The 21,124-nt window shown below is 38.1% G+C and overlaps 1 protein-coding gene across 2 annotated transcripts in view; it reads right to left on the bottom strand.

Annotated features, from left to right (window-relative positions):
• Positions 1–21,124, bottom strand: part of rassf7a (Ras association domain family member 7a) — a 29,144-nt gene that overhangs the window by 2,850 nt on the left and 5,170 nt on the right. Inside the window, exons 1-4 of one of the 2 annotated variants that reach the window (XM_079450482.1) lie at positions 13,508–13,723; positions 4,090–4,248; positions 2,898–3,760; positions 51–213 (exon numbers count right to left, since the gene is read on the bottom strand). In XM_079450482.1, coding sequence (XP_079306608.1) covers positions 51–213; positions 2,898–3,760; positions 4,090–4,192 — 1,129 coding nt within the window. In that variant the 5' untranslated portion in view covers positions 4,193–4,248; positions 13,508–13,723. Of the gene's footprint in view, positions 1–50; positions 214–2,897; positions 3,761–4,089; positions 4,249–13,507; positions 13,724–21,124 lie in introns of those variants that run through there. The other variant, XM_079450483.1, reaches the window with a different exon arrangement.

Raw genomic sequence — 21,124 nt, 5'->3', positions numbered from 1 at the left:
GTCCATTTAAGAACAGCCTATTGAAAAAGCAGGATGTGTGCAGGCCATACCATTGTTGATGTGTTTGTCCTCCTGTTCTTGCATCAGGTCCAGTTGTTCCAGATGTTCGATGAGTTGTGTGCGGGATTGAGGGGCTCCAGCCTGCTGGATAAACTGCTGTAAATTACACTGTCTCAGCTCCTTATTCAACTCTTCCACATCGTCCTCCTTAGCCTACATACACAGAGAACAGACGATCACAGACTGCCTGCTCACCCCCGATGGATGAAACACAGTTCCACGATCTAATGTGTTGCTAAATGTGTTGTTATGTCATTAAAACCCTGGCTTTAAAATCACAGCTCTACGAAGGAAAGAAGGAAGGAGACATTTTGGAGTTGCGCAACAACCAATAAATTCCTAAAATATTATTCATTTCTGGATTTTTACCACCAGATATTATTAAACGAAGACAGAATTCCTTTAACTGTTTCTTTAAGATATTTGTTATATTGTTCTATACTTAGGACACTTATATCCCATTTAGATTATACACAATGTAGGTGTGTACAGTATATTTGCTGTAAAGGTACATTCACACTGATAGCAATCTGCACCACTAATGTGATTGGAAGTCGATGAGAATTGACCAATTGAGATTACAAATTTGAACGTAATGTTAGAAGTGACATTATAACCACCTGTGATTTTAAATGATGGCACTGAAGACAGTGGTGTAGTTAACATTTCACAACATCATTTGTGTTTCTCAATCAAGATACTGCCAAATTCATTGCACTGCTTTTAAAAGTAAAAGTAACTTCGTTTTAAATTCTTTAAGAATTTCACATGTACTACAGTTCAATAATAAAAAACGAGGGCTGTCAAACGATGAATCGCATCCAGAAAGAAGTTTGTGTTTATATAATACATGTCTGTTTACTGTGCATATTCATTTTGTGTTTATAAACACATTTACATACATGCATATATTTAATAAAAACATAAACATGTATAAACACTTAATTCTAAATAAATTCATCAATATGTTTCCTAAATATAGAGTATATACATGTATGTGTTTATAAACACAAAATGAAAAGGCATAGTACGCGGACATATATTGTATTATGTACACACCAGTAGCTGACCCTCAGGGCCCTCTAAGGCCTCTGTGATGCCCTAGACTATCGTAATTTTTTTTATTAAAAAACTATTTTCCCTATTAGTTATGTGTATTTGACTTCCTGGATCCACGTGAGATTTCCAAGTCTCACAAGAGTAATTCAAGATCGCGGAGCTAAAGCCGTCTGCGCAGCCTGCACATGCTCCAAGAAGTCAAACGTGTGTTTACACGGGGAGCTTTCTTGTAACATACCGCTTGCTGACAGTACAGTAAATCAATGAGAGAGACTCATTTTGGGTAACAGTAAAACTGACCAATCATATCATTTTGCTAAATGGGCGTGCTTTGTTTGCTAACTTTCCGTCATCTGGGGGGGTTGTTCACCAACGGTCTCGTAAAGCGGAAGAAGCACCACCAAAAAACTGCAAAAGAAATGCGGTAACTCTGTTACCAAGTCTCGGGGGGAAAAAAGGTAAAAGCTGATAAACGTTGTTCAAAACAACAGAAGGAAGACTTTGTTATTAAGTAATATGATCATAAAATTGAAAGTTATTTATGATTTACTAGGCCGGTATAATGATGTTCACGAACTTCAATAGAAAGCCCAGTAAGATAAAATACCTCACCGTAAAAGTACAGTATGGTAAAATACCTTACTGGACTTTTATTCTGGACGCGATTTATTGCGATTAACCATTTGACAGCCCTATAAAAAACAAATGAATTTTGCATTAATTGAAACCCTTTGTCTGCTGGCCTCTTCCACTCACCAGCTTGTGTACTGAGGTCATAAGATGCGACTTTTATGTTGAAAACAACCAGCAGATGTCAGTGTTGAACAAGAATCAGCTACTGACCAAATCTTCATTCTCCAGCACTGTCAGTGTGAACGCACCTTGATCTTTTGGATTTTATCATTCTGGTAAGTAAAATATAGAGTTGATATGCCTAGTTTGATACTTTTAACATTTTTAACAGTTTTAAATTTCGAGAGTTAATTAGCAAAAACAGATAACTCCGTTTTTAAACATGTTCCATAATCATGTTTTTTATTTTTTATTGCAACATAATTAATATAATTTAAAGTGCTGTTGGCTTGTTTTGATTTATTAAAAAAAACAAACACAAAAACACACAACAAAATAATGATCTTTTGCAAATAAACTCTCTATTTTTATAACTTTGTGTCTAATATAATATTCAATTTGATATCTATGTTATATATTATTTAATGTAATATCTACTATCTATCGGAGGTAACCGCAAAGCATGAGACTCGGTAACCAAGTGACCGGCTATGATAATTCACCGTCTGGACGAAAGCAAGTCTGATCTGATGGGAATAGATCTTTTTTATGCAAGACGTGGTTTAGTCATGGTTGACTTCTTTGCCTTTTCCATTTAATTTGAGTGGCACTGCAGTATTTTAGATCTTCACAGTCTTACGAGTCTTTGATTGCAAGATGCTAGAATACTGAAATATTAAAATTTAAGGCTGGACTGTAATTACATAGAGTGTGAAATTCACGGCTTTCTGGCAGAAAAAGAAACTCAGTCAAAGGTACGTTTTTATTAAGTCTTTCCTTCAGAGGTATAAAATGCACAAGATATAAAAGAGACCATATGGGTACAAATAAAAACACTTCTCTGCGTTGGCTTGCGTTTGAATTTAGGATAACAGAAATTCAATAGTTTGCTTTCAAATCATCAGTTCATTGTTTGGAGCAAAGTACCTATTTATTGCAACCAATAGCTACAGGCCTTTCTCTAGAGCCACGTCCTCTCTGCTTACCTTGAGCAGAGTCTCCGCCCTCCCCAGAGCCTTTTCCAGCTCTACAAGCTCCGCCTCCAACTCCTCCCCATGCTTTTGGCGACTTTCAAGCTCCGCCTTGACTTCCTCTGCAGTGTCTTTTGAGTCATCTCGGCCAGGCGAGGTCTCCGCCTCCAGCCTCTCTTTCTCAATGTCATTCTCGAGCTGCGAGGCACGAGCGCTGAACACGTGCAACTTTTGCCCGCAATCGTCCAGTTTAGCGTGCACCTCTCCCAACCTCCGCTTCATCCCCCGCTCCTGCTCGGTTTCCGCCTTGAGCTCCGCCTCCCAGAACTCCTCCTCCTCCAGCTCCTGCTGGTTCTTCCACAGTGCCTTTTCCAACAGATCTATCTCCTCTTGTGAGGTCGAATCCTCACCGGACGACCGTTCCCAAGACTCACATTCCGTCTCTACAGTAACGAGCTGTGACTCAAGATTACGTAACTGCTCCTGTTGCAGGAGTAAACGTCGGAAAATCTCCTCTTTGGAAGGTCCAGGCAGGTACGCCGCTTGAGGAACTGGGGATGCCCTTTGTTCAGGAGAGGGCGTTTTCTGCAAATCCTTTGATTTTGTACGAGAGGTGCCGGAAGGGCCTAGGTTGAAGGTGAGGGACTTTTTCGGCAAGCCCCGTTTGGCTTCTGGTGTAGACGGCTTCTGGAGTGGAAGCGTGCTGTTGTGTGGACTTGGCTCTTCGCTGCTGCTGGGACCGGTCCGTCGGAGGAAGAACTGCACTTCGCTGCTGTGCTGGCCCAGTTTGGCCAAGGACTCCAGTGGACGCTCATTGGCTAGAAGTTGGCGCTCGGTGTCTCTCAGTCTCTGAATAAGAATGTAGCGACCCGTCTGACCTAAAAAGGACACAAATGTAGTAAGAATAAAAAAAATCAGCTACAGAATGATCTATGACATTCAAATGCAAATGCACAAACAAATGCATTTTTTATCCAAAGCAACTGGCAGTATTCTTGATACAGGACCAATTCCAATGGAGCAAGTGGGACAGTCCTGGGATCGCTTTAACGATATTGGCTCACCGATGACTCCCTTGTTGGGTTTAAACCACCAACCACACGTCTCATTCTAGACAATGTTAAGATTTACTCTGTAATAAAAAAAGCTTCTTTTCTTTCGTTTTTCAGGTACCAGTAGGGGTATGTTTAGGATTAGTCATACTTACCAATGGCTTGGGCAAGTGCAATGACTACATCCTGGCATGATGTCTCCTCTGACAGGCCGCAAACCACTCGAACAACCCCATCCACCCAAACTTTCAGCTCCATCAGAGACGCCGAACTCAGATCAGCTCACATCAGCAGTGCATGCTAGCGACTGGATCCTGAAACGATAAAAGTAAAAGAGGTTAGATGGTTTCATGACTTGAACCAGATTCCATTTATCAATACTAGATGCAATCAGATGTGTTTTTACCTTTCTAACCGAATGGGGGATTTTACCTGACTGAAAATGTATATACCAGAGCCAAACCTCCTTACTATGGCCTAGCAACCACAAAGGATCACCTAACCAACAGCACTGCAATATGGTATCAACCCACACAGAACAACCTAGCCACTGCTTATTCACCGAAACGTCTTTATAGCCCCACACAACATAGCAACTCCCTGGCAACCACATAACATTCTAATGGCCATTTTGTAAACATCAAAAAACAGTTCCATTAAGAACAACCAAGCTACCTTCTCTATTATGCTACCTATCTTTTATTTGAATGCTCAAACCCAGCCATGAGACAAGAAATCACGAAGAACATAAGGTCCAGTGGGTAAGCAAATTTCAAGAGCTATTTTTAGAAGAAAGCTGATGGACTGCTCCAATTAAATGCACTGCCGGCTTCCTTCAAAGGCGTTTTGGCAGATTAACGCTTATGGAAACAGACAGGCAGAACGTAGACGTTCAGAGACTGCATGTGCTTGCATGCGCGCCCGACTCCACTTTGAAGCCTCGCAGCAGGAACAGATGGCTTTGTTAAGGTAAGGTTTAGCCATGCTACATTAGATGTATATCTGTCTGAGGGGTGACATACATGTTGGCTCTTTGACTGTTGCGTACTATGCACTTTGTGAGAAGATACTTTGGTAAAGTCTTTTGCACTTAGTATGAAACATTCAAAGGCATAAAGCATCTGCCAAGCACCTATGATGGATGCTATACCCCGAGGCAATTTAAAGAAAAGTTTAATAAAGATGGAAGAGAACTACATTTTGCAGTTGGATGAACCTCATAAAGCCTGTCAGAAACAAGTTTGAGTCATATTGCAAGAAAATGTATTTTGTTAAGAGCTGCAATGTGTTTTTTGAATAACAAACTAAATTAGGTTATTAAGACAAAGTATGCCTTTCTGGATGAGTCAGCTTCTCTCATTCTTGGTAACAGAGACAAAAAAGATGAACAACATCAACTTGTGACTCATTTCCAATTGTCCTAAAGCTTAATGTCCATCTCTTTTCCATCTGCTCTTGTACTCCTTATGGCCTCCACTCTTTGTTTGGCAAGTTTTTAAGCATTCCTTTTAATGCTACCTTGTTGGCCCGTGTGCAGAAGAGTGCAGAGTAAAACAAATCTTTCTTTGTCTCCTGTAGCTCCAACAGGCTCATACTAAATCAAGGCCGCGGCCCCCGGGTACACATTTCAACAGCCTGTGGTTACCATAGACACAAAGCAACGGACGAGAAGTATGAATCACAGAGAGAAGAATCAACAGGTGCCAGATGCATCGGGCTAGAGGAAGTATAGATTCATGTCGAGCTCATATTAGGATTCATATTTGAGCCACAATGAGAAGGTGCTGTGGGAGGTTGCCAGGGAACAACTGTATGGTTGCTAAGGAACTTTGAGTGGTTTAGCACTGCTGTATGGTTGCTGGTGGTTTAAAGTAGCCTCAAGTCAAATGAACTAAACAAAGATATTTTATATACGTACGTCTCAAACTATTTCAGTTGTTCTAATCTTTGCAAGGTGAAAAAAACTCACCACCTGCTTGACTCTGTTGATCTTCACATAGTTTAGATCCCTCACACATGTCCAGGCCCACTGTTTCAGAAATGCAGACCTACCCCAGACACATCTTAATGTTGCCTAGTCCCATCTGAGAGACTCCTCCAAATGCTGTTATTACTGGAATTATATCAAGAGTCTCTCATCATCATCATCTTTATGTCTTGTGGCCCTCTGGAAATGATTCGAAGCAAAGCGCTTGTTTGTGCACCAGGGGTGTGGCCTTTTCCTTATGGAAGCAGATGTGCTAAAATATGTGAGCAACGTGCCAAAAATGATTTAGAACATATTGGCAACCACATAGCAACACAATGGACATGACCCAAAACTGTTTTCTTTCACAGCTATTGAGGTGCAACAAACCCAAACATGCATTTCTTTAGCTCCCACATAAGGTGTACACTACAGGTCAACAGCTTTAGATCACTTGAGTGAAATGTGTCTTTTGTTCTGAACGTGTATATTTTAGCATCTGAAATTTGTTCTGCAGATAAAAATGTAATTCACTATTAAAATAATAAAATCTAAGTTTTATTTTATTAACATAATTCCCAGTTCCCTTTGTTTTGGGTTATTCTAAAATGTGGAAAAATATGAATAAGTGAGTGATGCAAACTTTCGACAGGTAGTGTACACAACAGCTCTTTCTTTATCAGACAAACACCTGGGAGAAGAAAAAACACTATTCTGTGTTTTACAACACCCCATAACCACTAACACATGGCCTAACATGAATAATGTTTCCGCTGCTTTAACAAACAAAGACGTTTGTTTAAATATTTAAAATGGGTTTGAATGGGTTTCTCTGGAAGCAGTGAGAAATGTTAAAGAGCTTTTCTCATTGGTTAAAGAGCTTGTCTCAACGTAAAAATAAAGAAAAAAATCAATGTTTTTCGTCAGTTTACCTTGCCCACATTCACAACTGTGAGCTTATAGTAATGATTTATAGTTGTAAATTATTTTTTATTTATAAATGTAAAGTAACCTGCAATTTTATGTTTCAAACAGAGATGGCGATATAGAGGCAAAAGTTACAGATTGCAGCTTTAATCATTAAAAGAACTGCGTACCGAGAAAGCAAACAGATTTGCAGTGTTTGTCGGGTGTGAGGAGAGAGAATTATCTCCATTCATTATGCATTAAACTCTGATATATCGGTGTGGCATCTCCACCTGACGGTAGTGATGCATTATGGTATGGTGCAGGCTGGTGATATCTCTGCCCAGTGGCACTTTATATATAAAATAACAATGCATATTATTTGTTAAAATACAAATTTTACAGGACATGTATGTTTCATCTTTCGTTCTTACTTTTTTCACTTCATTAAATGACGGAGACCTAGAATTAAACAACCACAAATCCACCAGACATCGTGGAGCAAGTCTCGTACATGCCCTCCACAGACACCATTAAACGTAAGTTGATCTGTGGTTAACACTTTTCGTGTCCATTTCCTCTCAAATGATGGAGTGATTACAGCGCTTTGATTCAACACCTTCTGTACCTACGAACGTGTTATATTTCTACACATAATAAGAATGTTGGTAAATAAAAACATGTAAACACATTGACTTCCATTGTATGTACACAAAACCAAGTTGCTTTGGATAAAACTGTCTCCCAAATAAATGAATGTAACAAAATATCTCTAAAGGATTTTAAAAGTTTACCAATCCATTTCTATTGTTTTATATCATTTAAAATAATAAAAACCCGGGAGAAAGGTTTGGTCCATGCATTCATTTTAAAGTGTAGCAGTATATGTGAAAAACAGAATGGTACCCCCTCAGTGTGAATGACAGGAGCGCTGACCCTTATCTCTAAACACAGGGGTGTTGAGGGCACAGAAAAGTGATCAAGCATTACTTCTAAACTAAACAAAGACGGTCTGAGAAAACAAAAAAGAATGTCAAACCCACTGCCCAGAAACCCTATCTTGGCTACACACAGCATACAAACTGAAAGTGTGGGCAGGCATTTTTGTCAGGCAGCCCGGGAGAAACTTTTAGACTTCTGCACCACTGAAAGCAAAATAAGGGCATATCTTCTATCCGAAATTATTTGTATGCAGCTGGAAGAATACTAGCTGTTAGATATTAGGATCAAAGTTCTGGTGGTATGAACAGGTGCGCAATTTCCTTTCTGATGACAGAAGCCACCCAGGTGTAAAACAAGTCCACGGAGAAAATGTGGTTTCGGTTAGTCGTGTACGACAAGCCTTGCAACACAGCAAAAAGGAGGAAGCTGGCAGTTTCCCCGCCTTTAAAATGTTTCATTTGTTGTCATAACTAATTCTTCCACTGTAAATTAAATAAAAGTATATGTATAAAGAGCCATGTCATTTTAAGCCATCCAACTCTATTCACGCTGTATGCCCACATGCAACATGACACTTTGTTCAGAAGTTATTCATCCCCTAAATAATTCAGAACTGTGTTCTGCTCTTTTTACAACACTGCCTCCTGCTCCACTTGTATCTAGATGATAAATATCAACGCCTGAGGTATAAAAGGTAGATCGCCAACATGGAAGGTCCTAAGGCATTGGCCTGTTTTCAATGCAAGACTGAACAGGTGCACCTACTGTGAATGGCTATATTAAAACAAGAACAATTTCATGTGGTGATACGACAAAGAAGTGAAAAGTTTGATTACATCCACCATCTAAAACTTTGAAAAACATTTTTGAAGGAAATTTTAAAAACAACAATGTAAAATTGGTCTGGATTGTCAACTAGTTATTTTACATAGATTATGTAAATTATTAATTGTATGGAAATTTAATTTATATAAATATACATTTTGGTAACCAAACAACACTGACCCCCATTGATTTCCATTGGACACAAGACCACAGAGACATCTTAAAATATCTTCTTTGTGTTCAACATAAGAAAAAGTTTTTAATGAAATGAGAGAAAATAAATGACAAAAATTGACAGTATTTCGGGGTGAATTTAGCCGTTTATATTACTTTCAGTTTGTAGTTGTGCTGTGCAGAGACCTGTAGGTATGCTGCATGTTGACCACAAGTATGGTTTATTTAAAATCTGTGTTGAATTCAACCCCTACTGAGATAGAACAGCTTTCTACATTCCTTCTGTGGGCGGAGGTCAGGGGTCTGTGTTCGGCCCTTTAAAGTTTCTGTGAATGTTTTGAAAAGGTCTGGAATTAAAAATGTCAGGTCACATTATGCAGTGTGCAGTGCTTTCTGAATCCGTGGTGTGAACCACATTTCTGTCAGACCGTTAGTGGAATGTGTGTGTTGTGAAACGCCACATTCCTGGTGTGGGAGCTTTGGGATGTGTGTGCATTCCTGATGTCCTCCTGCCTGCCTTATTCCAGATAGCTGTTCTTACAAGTGTAATGATGGTTACCTCAGGCTCCCACTGAGAGATCAAACAAACGTGTCACCCACCCCAAACAGAGCGCAACAAAGTCTTGCCACTTATTTGTGCTTTTTGTAAATTTTCAAATTAATTTATCCATATGATCTCTATGTGAATTACAAAATTTGTCAATAAAGAGTTTTAAGACGGGAACCAAACCAACTAGCTCTGAGGGATTTACACCCTTAAGTAGTGAATAAAATAATAAAAAAAGGTTTAAAGAAAAATGAAAAAAGGGCTTTACCAATATAAAATTGGCATTGTTATGAAAGTAAAAATATATTTTAAATATATGTAAATATTGTAAACCTATTCCTACAAACACACATTTAAAATAAAATATTAAATAATAATTCATATTAAAAATATATTTTTATGTATTTATTTAATTCATATTTAATTTTAAATTAGTTATTCATTTTAGCAGATATTAATGTAGTGGAACGTACTGATACTTGTCGCTTAACGCTAGTGATATAGCCGCTACATTTTGTAACCAAGCAGAAGTGCCGATGGGAACTTCGGGGCTAAGGCACCAGGCAACAGCGGCAAACTGCTTGTGGTTCCCAGGATAATATATTTATATGGGTTATACCCGCTGAAGCGTAGCACACATACTCTCTCTCTCATTATGCAAGCTTTGCTAAATAATTACCTAGAGAGCCTTGGGACATATAAAGCGTCAGCACCTGGAATTCTTGCACGGTTCCAAGTATCCTTGACGTACGGTGCAGAAAGATGTTTCTGCCATCGTTCTGGACCTGGCAAATGTGTAAATGAGCATTTGTGCAAGACCGATTCCTCAAGACATGGGAACCGGAGATGAAACAATTGTGATGGAGGATTGGGATCTGCGCTCTAACAGACTATCAAAGATTATCAAACAAGTGAGCTTTGTGAGAAAAGTTGTGAAGGGGGTCAGGATGAGACATGAGAAAATGAGAGACAGAGCGACTTCATCGCTGAACTGTGATAAAATTAACAGCAGATGCTAAGGCGATGTAGAAAATAGAAGTGTCGCTTGGCCTCAAAACATTAACTTTGCTCTTCTAAAACTAAACACGCTTGTCTCAGAAATTCACACTTTGAGAAAAGATTTTAAATGCTTAGGAACCACTAAACCAAGTCTTGATATCCAACAAAGCCAAATAACTTTTAAACCAAGTTCAAACTTGAAGGAAGCAATCTTGCATGTCCTTGCTGGTAGTTATATAAGACTTTAATGATGTTGTTCACGCCTTTGTGTGTTTTGTAAGCAGACGGTCTGTGTTGTGGTTATTTTGCTTTTTGTCTCATGCTTACACCACTCAGGATCTGTCGTATCGGTTAACATCCAACCACCTCGGAGTAAAGCTGGGTGGTCCAAGATGCCAAATCTAGCAGTTACAATATCTTGATAATTCCTTATCTATTTCTCTGGGATTTCTTTTTGATCTCAGTTTGATTAGTCTAGTTCCCCGAGAACTAGCCTGACCTTGAAACCAATGAAAACATTTTCATTGTGCTATCTGGGTAGCTTCACACTTTAGCGCACACATTTTACACCTTGAATTTGTCAACGGTGCGTGAAAAAAAGAAACTTGCACATCATGTGTGAGCAACGAGAGGCAGGAAACCATTAGACCGGGACAAAGATAGAGAGACACGGAGAGAAGGCTTTTATTTCATACTTACAAAGCAAGCTAAAGATCTGCATGAAAGGTGAAACTGTTCATCCTAAGCAAGCACACAGAAGCTTTCACAAACCCTAATGGATGCTCACTCAACATTGATCCAATAAATCCAATGAAGCTTAGTGGTCACCATAGGGTATATGACTGATCTGTTTTTGCTACTACCAGGATTCTTAGGAAGGATCTCACCAAGAGGATCCTGCCAAGTGCACATACGGGTCATATAAGAAAATAATGTCACAGTTATGTGAAAGACTTAAACCCTTAATCCTTTTTTCACCATCATTTCAAAACTGTATGACTTTCTTTCTTCAGCAGAGCACAAAAGAAGATATTTAAAAGAACGTTGACAACCAGACAACATTGAACCCAATTTACTTTCATTGTATGGACACAAAACCACTGAGACATTTCTCGAAATATCTTCTTTTGTGTTCAACTGAAGAAAGAGTCATATACAGATATGACAGAAGTTTTATTTTCGGGTGAACTTTCCCTTTAAGATGGTCTTAAAACCAAAGACAATGACACTAAGCTTGTTGTACGATGCAAGTTCAACGAGTACAGTTTGACCACTAACGCTTTTCCGGATCAATGTTTTAGCACCATAGTGCACCTGCATTTCTAATGGATAGCTGTGGACCCACACCCGCTGTTTGTCATGGGTAACAGGAGGCGTGATGAACGAAGCGTCCTGCCGGTAGATCAGCCGTTCTGACAGCTCTCTAGACACTACAGACGAGACCTGATCAGCTTAACAACCAAGTGCTGAACCGTCACTTTAACCGGACCTCCGGCTTGTCACTATTAACACAGTGTTGAGCTGCATTTGCCTTTACCACACAAGATTTAAGTTGAGCAGTTATAAATAACTTATAATCATATGACATCAGAGATAACAACGCTGGTTGCTATTATTATTGTGCATATTCAGGGTTATGCGTTTATTTGAACGCCTATTTCTGTGAAACCTATTTCTGCATGATTGACACCTTAAATCACACTGTTCTAAGCCATAAGACGTACAAGTTTCACATGGAAGATGTTAAAGTCATAGTAAAGTCCGTCATCTGTCCGTGTCTCCAAACCTTTATAAATGTTCTGTTGAACACAAAAGAAGATATTTTGAAGAATGTGAAAAACCAACCCGTTCTGGGCCACCAGTGACTTCCATAGTCGTTTTTTCGTCTATATGACTTAACAGTGCCCCAGAGTTGTTCGGTTATAAACATTCTTCCAGTATCTTTCATTGCGTTCGGCAGAACAACCGAATGTATACAACAACTTGAGGATGAGTAAATGACATCAGACGTTTCATTTTGGGGTGAACTGGATCTTTAGAGAAATCTATACATTATAGAAAAGAGCGAATGGGGTAGGCTCCTTTAATTGATCATTAAGCAACCACCAAGCAACTACACAAACAACTAGTAAATACGTAGCAACAACCGAGAAACCCTGCTAATTACCCGGCAAACACTCAGAACACCTTAGCAACCGCATGGTAACCACCTAGCAACCACTCACAACAGCCTAGCATCATGATGGAGAGTTTGGCATGGGCACAGCAGACGCCACTCACATTTCTCTTTTTTGAAAATGTAAATTTATTTAATTTACATTAAATAATGTAATTTATTTGTTTTAATTTATAAGCGATGAACGGCACCTCATAAATATGAACTATAAATAAAGAAATCTCCTATTTGACTACTTGCACAGAGTATGCAGGTAATATGAAATAAATGCAATTTTGAACAAAAACGCTTCAGAAAGAGGGCTAAAAGTAAGGTTAGATGACTACATTTGTTTGCAAATAAGGACATATTAAGCAGATTTAATGTGTTTGTGTCTTTAGCACAGCGAATATAACGAAAAAAACACAGACTGACTTTCATCTATTATCCATCACACTACATATTACTTCTCTCAGAGTCTTGAAGATGAGAACACCTTGAGTTTTAGGGAAATAAACAACATATGTTTTTCTTATAGACACTACAAAAAATGTTTACCCTTTAAAGCGATTCCAAGTGAACATATCCAGCGACCTCGTTGTACATGAATCATTGATCTCCGAGTGATATAATAATAACTGTGATAGTATACTGGTCTGATCATTCATCGTGAGCAAGTAATGTCTCAATGATTTCTCAATGAGATTCAGTCAAACTGAGACAAACCGAGGTCTCGTGGTTTTCGCACGTTTCCCTCTTGGATTTCAGAAAAGCTCTCAACTTTATCCTGAACTCAAACATTTCTCATTGAATGAACTCTCCCAAGACCAAATGACTTGTGCTACGCCATTTACAGCTCTACAATAATATGCCAACAATCGTTTCATTCACGTCTCATTTTATTACTTGCAAGGAATACTGAAAACACCCAAGACACTCTCTGAACATAACTGAGAACTTTGTGAAGTAAAATGACTTTCACGCTGTGGTCTCGAAGCTCTGGAACAACAGGTTGATTTACAAAACCACCAAACGTGTGAAGTGCACAGATTGTCTTACCTCTTCGAACATAAAATCCCTTTATTTTTCAAGCGCTCCTTCCACGAGAAATGATAAGTATCCCAAAAATGTCCTTCGAGAAGACAGACGTGGATCTTTGGAGAGAACGGGACAGACGTGCAGGTTGTAAAAGCTCCTGAGGAATGGTGATATCTCCGGCGTCTATCTGTCAGCACTTCCCACTCACATCTAAAGCTCTCTCTCTCTCTCTCTCTCTCTCTCTCTCTCTCTCACCCCGCCTCAATGAACTCTGCTGATTCAGCCAGCTCCGCCCACGTCTCCAGGTAGAAGCAGTGTCTTGTTTTGTTTTGAGCAGTTTCTGCAACACACTTTTAACGCCCCTCACATACACACCCATTCACACATTTACACAAATGAGACGTAAAATGAACTTAAACTCTATTGTTTTAAATCCAGCTGATAATAAGGACTACAAATGACCTCTATATTGCAAACCCAAACAAAAATGCATTAAGGAATGTAGTCCTTTTTTTCTTCACATTAGGATGTGCAAAAGGAAGGTCGGATTTGTTTCCACTTTTGCCAACAATTGTGTCATTACAGTATAGCCAATATACACATTTTGTTTCATATATGTTAAAGCACACACAATTAAAACCAAGCCTAAAACACAAGCCCCAGCTCATGGAAAATATATCGTTCTTGTCAGTTTTCATTAGAAGAGACACACGCAGGGTGACTGAGCATTATGGGAGTGTTTTTGCAGTCAGCGATCTTAGTGTGAGTGTAACCAGACGCTTGCCACGGAAGTCACCGTGTCACATGTTCAGCTATTCAAACAGATGTCTCTTTCTCTCTCTCTCTCTCGCTCGCGCGCGCGCGCACGCAGGTATCCCAGAAGTCATTTGTATTACTCAGATGTTGCTCTTTCTTGAGATACTTTATGGTTGTCAGCGTATTATGTGCTTTATGACTTATGTTAAGAGTATAGTGATAGTTGAACATATTGATTGTTGGAATATCAAAATCTAGAGATCACATCTGAGAAACAAAGTGTTCGTTCATCAGAAAATGTATATAAATACTCGGTGATAAACAAGTTCAGTCGGATCTTCGGAGACACGTACAATCCTCTTGGCTGTTTCAAAGAAGAACTAAAGTCATACAGTTGTGTAAACACATATAAGGTTGATTAATTTTTTGTGAATTATTCCTTTATGCATACAGTATCTATTTGCTGTCTAGGAGAAAGAAGTGTAATATTTAAGCATTCATCACATTTGTTATGGGTCATGTTGTGCTCTGTTGTGTTAGCTGACACACAATATACAGTGAAACCACACCATCAGCTTCACGCCGAAACTGAACTACACCAAAAGATCAGATGAACGAACAAACTGTCAACAAATCATGAAGGTGAATCTCACCAAAACATATCATTTTACATGGACGATATGAGACATTTAGGTAAAAACAACGAAGACAATTCGAGGACCTTTGAGAATCTAGCACATTTGTTTGTTTTCTGTAGGTAATAAAAGAATGATAAATATTCAGCGTAGACATAAGAATTATGTTGTACGTGATTCTGCATTATTAAACAAATTTAAGCTAAAAACTCAAGCACATTATGAATGAAGAAAAACCTAGTGTATAGGTCATATTTATTATTTATCATTTTTCTTTTTTGTTTCTCCACAAATTAAAAATAAATTCAACAAAATTCTTGACCGATTTGCATCGTCACACAAGTTAAAGATCTTAATGATCACAAAAACGCTATGTTTGCTTCATGTATAATATAGTCCTAGATTTTTGTCATGTAAAACATGACCTGGACACGTTCATGACGCATTTCATGAGATTTTCGCATCAACAGCTATAGAAGCAAAACTATTATCTACAGTCCTGTACACCATCTGTCAATGACAGCGGACAAATGAAATGACAATATAATGTCAATAAGTTTCACCACACACAAAGCCGCACACGAACATACACGCTCCTCTAAATAAACACAACTTGTTGATCATAGCCAGCATCAGATGGCTAAAGCCTCCTATAAATGACAAAAGTGAGAATTAGGAGGGTTGAATATTTTCAGAGCTTAAAGCTTTACTCTCGGATTGTCTGTTTTACGTTTCCCTGTCACCCTTAAGGCATTCCTGAGGTCAACACCTAAAACCAGTAATCTTGCGCACCCAACCCCCCTAGTATCTGCGACCCCCCATGCACGTTGGAGCCGCCTATTTTAGGGTGATCTATGGTCATCTCAACATTCCAGTGGATTTAGACTGCAATCCTGATATACAACGTGAATTAGACACGCAGTAAAGTAATTAATCTTTTTTTTTAAAGGTACACTTTCACATGCTAAAACTTCTTTCAGCGGAAAGAAATACTTTAAAAACCAAGCACCATCACATTAAAGTAAACATTTGACGTTGTGAACCTCAGAAAGCATGTCTGATAACCAAGCGCCCAACTTTATAAAGAAACATAAACCGCAACAAAGGTGAACTTGAATAGACAAGCTTAACCTTAATGACTATGTATCCATATAATGTCATTGTCAAACAAAATCTGTTGCATAAGCAGTGATCACATGATCATCACACATAAAAGAAAGGCAACTCTGATGTTAACTTGTTTCAACATAAAATGCGATTCAACACAAGAGATTTCATTATCCATCCAGTAGATGCTTTCAAAACGCAGGTGCACAAAACCACAATGACTGAGACGGTCTGATGTGTCTTTAGATCAATGCACAATGAACTGACAGGTGTGCTGAGCTCATGACCCGCTGCGGCCGAAGCTGCATTGGCAGGGCCCTTGGTGAATTTGTCGTGTTGCCTTTATGTTATAAAACCAGTTGAATAAGGAAGTAAACGAAAACACAAAATGACCTTTGAAAGCAATGAAGGCAGCAAATCTTGTAATTCCATTTTAACATGCGATACTACTACCATAAAGTCATAAATGTTAGCTGCCAAGCTATCTGCAGCCTACATAAGTTGCATCTGAATTGAAATACAACCTCTAAAGTGACCAAGATCTCCATGCGAAGCTCCATATGTTCACTTAAATAGCACAAATAGCGTAACCGTTGATCCACTTCTGATTCTTCTGACAGACTTTGTGAGTTAGCAGGTGGCTAACAATGCAATATTCTATAAGCATACGAATTCAATCCTTCCCAGATAGCACAGGTATGTCTGTATGACGCCAGCTAAAGATCTCATTCTTAAATCATGAACATCTTACGGACATCTTCTAAACATCTCGGAGACGTATTTTGCAGATGAGCAAACGATAAAAAACATCTTGCAGATGTAAATGGAGACATCAAACAAGACAACTGTTGTTTTTAAACAGGTTGGGGAACAGAGTGATATACTTTTAAAACTGAGTTGGTTCAATGCCAAGTGTTGCCTTATCTTCCGGGATGAAGTGAAGGTAGTAATGCTTGAATGTTGTTATGAGGCACTGTGGTTAAATATAGCTCTACTCTGTCATTACGGCCACCACATGATGACAGAGCTCTTTGTCGTTCACTGCATTTGTGCGTCGTCCAAGTTATACTTCTCATTTCTCAGTTAAACTCAGTGATGCACAACCTAGAATCCTGTCAACAGTGAAAGTTCCCTCCATTCTCCTTAAGGCAGAAGACAAAGTGGCTTGAGTTTCAAGCACGACAATGTATCTATTTATAAACACACCCTGTAGCAGAAAATATAAAAAATGGAATAGTTTAAAAGAATGTGTAGGTTTTGTTTTCTGACGGGAAGAATTTAACAAGAGCTTAATAGTTTAGTAGCCCATAGACTTCTTTTGTGCACGATTGTAAATTAAATATTGAGTGTTTTGGGGCTTGAAGACATGAAGTAAGGTTTGCCCCTGGACAGTTTATTGTTTAGCGATATGTTTATGAAGGTTTAGAAACAAATAAGCACTGATTTTTCAGGCTCTACAATCAGGTCAGAGAGAAAGGAACGGACAACAAACAGATGACTGCCAAAGATCTCAAAGCAGAAACCCCCACAAACACAATAAGCAGCTAAAATAAGCTGAGTTTCACATAATCACTCCAAACATCCATCCGTTCCCAAACAGAATGACTCAACGGCTATTCATTTTGAAAGGTTGAGCATTCTGACTTTCTAACCGTGAATCAGACAAAGTTAATACAAATGATATTCATGACCTATGAATATAGAGTAGAAATCATAGATTTGCTTTTTTGTTTGAATAAAGACACAATCTTTTTTAATTGTGAAAACATTCCACAGTCTGAACTTAAATTAAAGTTAAATTTGTAAAGTTGTAAAGCTTAGGTTGTAAAGTTCCAGAAGAAAGCATTGAGTTTATAGCAGGTTGCAATGTGCTTACTATAGACCACTTTGGAAAGAATGAACAACGCTAGTTTTTAGGTATTAGGTATAACACTGCATTTAGAAACGTTGTAACAAAAGTATGAACAAAATAGAATCAACAAAACATTTATAACAAACAATATCTTTAAAATAACATATGTTTAATTTCAAAGATAAACCAAATGTAAATGAAAACAAATTAAACTGGAAAGAAATGCCTCTGGACTGGTGTTTACATCTTACAAAGTGGTCTATACTGTGATATATTACTTTTTTACTTTCAATCTTTAAAATAATTAGTACATTTTATTATTAGAAAAATAAGTAATCACTTTAAGTTCATTTAATAATGTATCCTGAGTTCAAGCATATTTTAAAGGAGTCACCACATGAAAACCCAAATCTTTCTATTTTAAGTGCTATGATCGGGTCCCTGGTGCATCTAGCAACACAGAAAACGTGAAAAATACAAATAAAATTAAAAATAAGTTTGTTTTGGTGTGCAAGCATGTGAGAAATTGAGCCATTCATATTTCGCTCCGGTTGTGACGTCCAAACCGGATCTTGTTATAATGCTAAATGTAGAAATATAGTCCCAACTACATTTGGAGTCCCAACATCGGAAGAGACAGGAGTGGATTTATTTAATTTTTAGTGGAAATCCACCAGAAACCATAAGTAAAAACCTGCTTGTTTGCACGAATCACTTCAAGCCGGAGTGCTTTATCATCCTTGGACAGTAAAAGCAGGCTTAGCTTCAATGTTGTTCCTCAAGGGGGATCGAGAAGTAATATTTATCTACAGTCTAAATTGACGGAAATGTACCGTATATCTAAGAGTATAACGTTAGCATATAATAGCGAAGGGAGATAATTCAGTGACGGGCTAAATAGAACATTCAAAGCCAGTGTTAAACTTACTCTATATTTATGTTATTTGGCAAATGGGCACTTGGAGTTTAGCTGTGTGTATGTTAATATGTTAGGTGCTGCAAGCTGTTTGTTTTGCTAATGAACAAGAGCGAACACTGCGGTTAGTTTAGTTTTAAACGTCTCAAATCTTTTGTATAATCTATCACAGCATACTAGTTATGCTCTCACGTTGGGTGTAACGTTATAACTTGTCAATGACAAGTGCTAAAATCCTGCAATTTCTAAAATGCGCAGATGGGACTGGAAATTTCAACTAATGATTTACTAAAAGGCGAATGTTAAAAACACAGACGCAATTTCTCAGTTCCATAATGACAAATGCAATCTACCAAAAGAAAATTTGCGCAGGGCTTAAGACATGCATTCTTGGCCGTTAAATAATGCCGCAAAAACCAGTGCAATGAAGAGCGCACACCTTTGTAAATCACTTTGTATAAATACTCTCCTTCCATAAAATTGAATCTGGAAAACTCCTACAAATGCATATGCAATAAAGTCAGTCGCAAAAATATGTGTCCACGCCTTTTCAGCACAAATTTTCACTGCATGTCTTTAGTAAATACGGAAAGTCGTTTTTTACGCCAAAAGAGGCATTTGCGTTGCCGCAGCTGATAGTAAATCTGGCCCTTAGTTTACTATTCAAACATGCGTTACTTAGGTATTATTTTTATACTTGAAACATTCTATGTACGATCACTATGAAGAAGATCGGCATCAGTTATACACATTTTATTGACTCTAAACTTTGAGTACATGTAAGTTTATAAGACTTCATTTAATAAAGAAGATTACATTTACATTTTTACCATTAAAACGATTAAGTACAGGTATGTTTGCTTCACTATCTGTGGGGATGTAAAAGTTCAACAGCAAAATGACAACTCTAAGGTCACAACTACAGCGGGAGGTAAAATAACTTCACCGGGGCTTTTTGGGAGGGTCGATTGTCTCTCTTTCTGACAAAAGCCTTTCTGAAGGCACAGGAAGTGAAGTATGAAAAAAATCACCTGTCATGTGCCTGGGGGTCATCGGTCATGGGAAACAAAGAGCATGTGAACTCATCTTTCAAAAGCTGGACCCCTCCTCCCCGCCCTCCTGAGCTCTCTCGTCCGACAGATATCCAAACACGAGGAACAAAGATGCTTTCAAAACCTTCACTTTCATCATTCTACCCCGTCAAAGAGCTTCAGGCGACAGTGCAAATACTGAATGACTTTCTTGTTCTATTTCAAATTGATCAGAATAACAGAAAGTAGACTTGATTCAAAAACACTTTTAGGTCCCAAAACCCAAAAGGTTTCAAACCGTATCCAACAGATGTTGTTGAAATGTAGCCAGCTCATCTTCTCTATGAATAAAGCACTGTTAGTGTTTTGGACAGGTGTGGGTTGTAGTGAACATATAATTACAAACCGGTTTTTGTGAATGAAAATGTTGGATGGATTCCAGACAGAGAATCATTGCCCATAGGCATCGGATAAACTGGAATTACAGGATTACAACTACTAACAACATAATCCTAAATAAATTAATTTACCAATTCACAATACTAAAACATTTCAGTACATATTTACAGCAAAGAAAAAAAAAAAGTACACTAAGAAAATCATAAACTAGTACATAAACTCAAATTAATCGACTCAAAAATGTTTGTGCTTATATATATTTTTTACAATTTACGTTACAACTCACGTTTAAAATATGGCTACAATTGAATTTTCATTTTGAAGAAAATACTCACATTATAGGCTATTTTTTCGGCTATTTTGTTATGTCTCCGTTGCCCTTTTTATTTTTGCACTAATATTTTAGTTTGCTGTTTTGGTTCGTGTGCCTGATAGTTTATTTACTTTATTGTATTATTATATATTAATTGATGTATATTCATAACTTGTCTCGGTGTCTCATCGGATTGCATTATGCGTGCACTTAAGCACTTGATTCATATTTTAAAGGCTCATGTTATGGTTTTGTATAGCTCTGTGATTTAGAACAATACATCAAATATATTTTTCATACATGAAGCTTAAACCATCATCTGATGTCCCCATTCCCCATATATGTTGAAATACTTATGGCTTAATATTATAAAAGTGTGAATAATCGACTTATGGCCAAAATGAACAACTACTAGTCGACTTAAGAAATCTCTAGTCGAGGGCAACCCTAATCTAAGAGAAATCTAAACTGGGGAGCTCTTGTCTAGTGCTACACAATCCAAGAAAGTTGTTCCCCGTGGTTAAACTGTGGCCTACTTGTGTAAACTATTTTCTGGGTTGTTGTTGGTATGTCACAGGTCAAAGAACATATGGGTCAAAGGTTACCAGGAAGGATGCGTGTCTGAAAAT

The sequence above is a fragment of the Barbatula barbatula genome, assembly GCF_947034865.1.
Source record: "Barbatula barbatula genome assembly, chromosome: 25".
In the NCBI taxonomy this organism is placed as follows: domain Eukaryota; kingdom Metazoa; phylum Chordata; class Actinopteri; order Cypriniformes; family Nemacheilidae; genus Barbatula; species Barbatula barbatula.
Note: the sequence above shows the minus strand (reverse complement) of the source record. Positions and strands in the feature narration are given on the sequence as shown.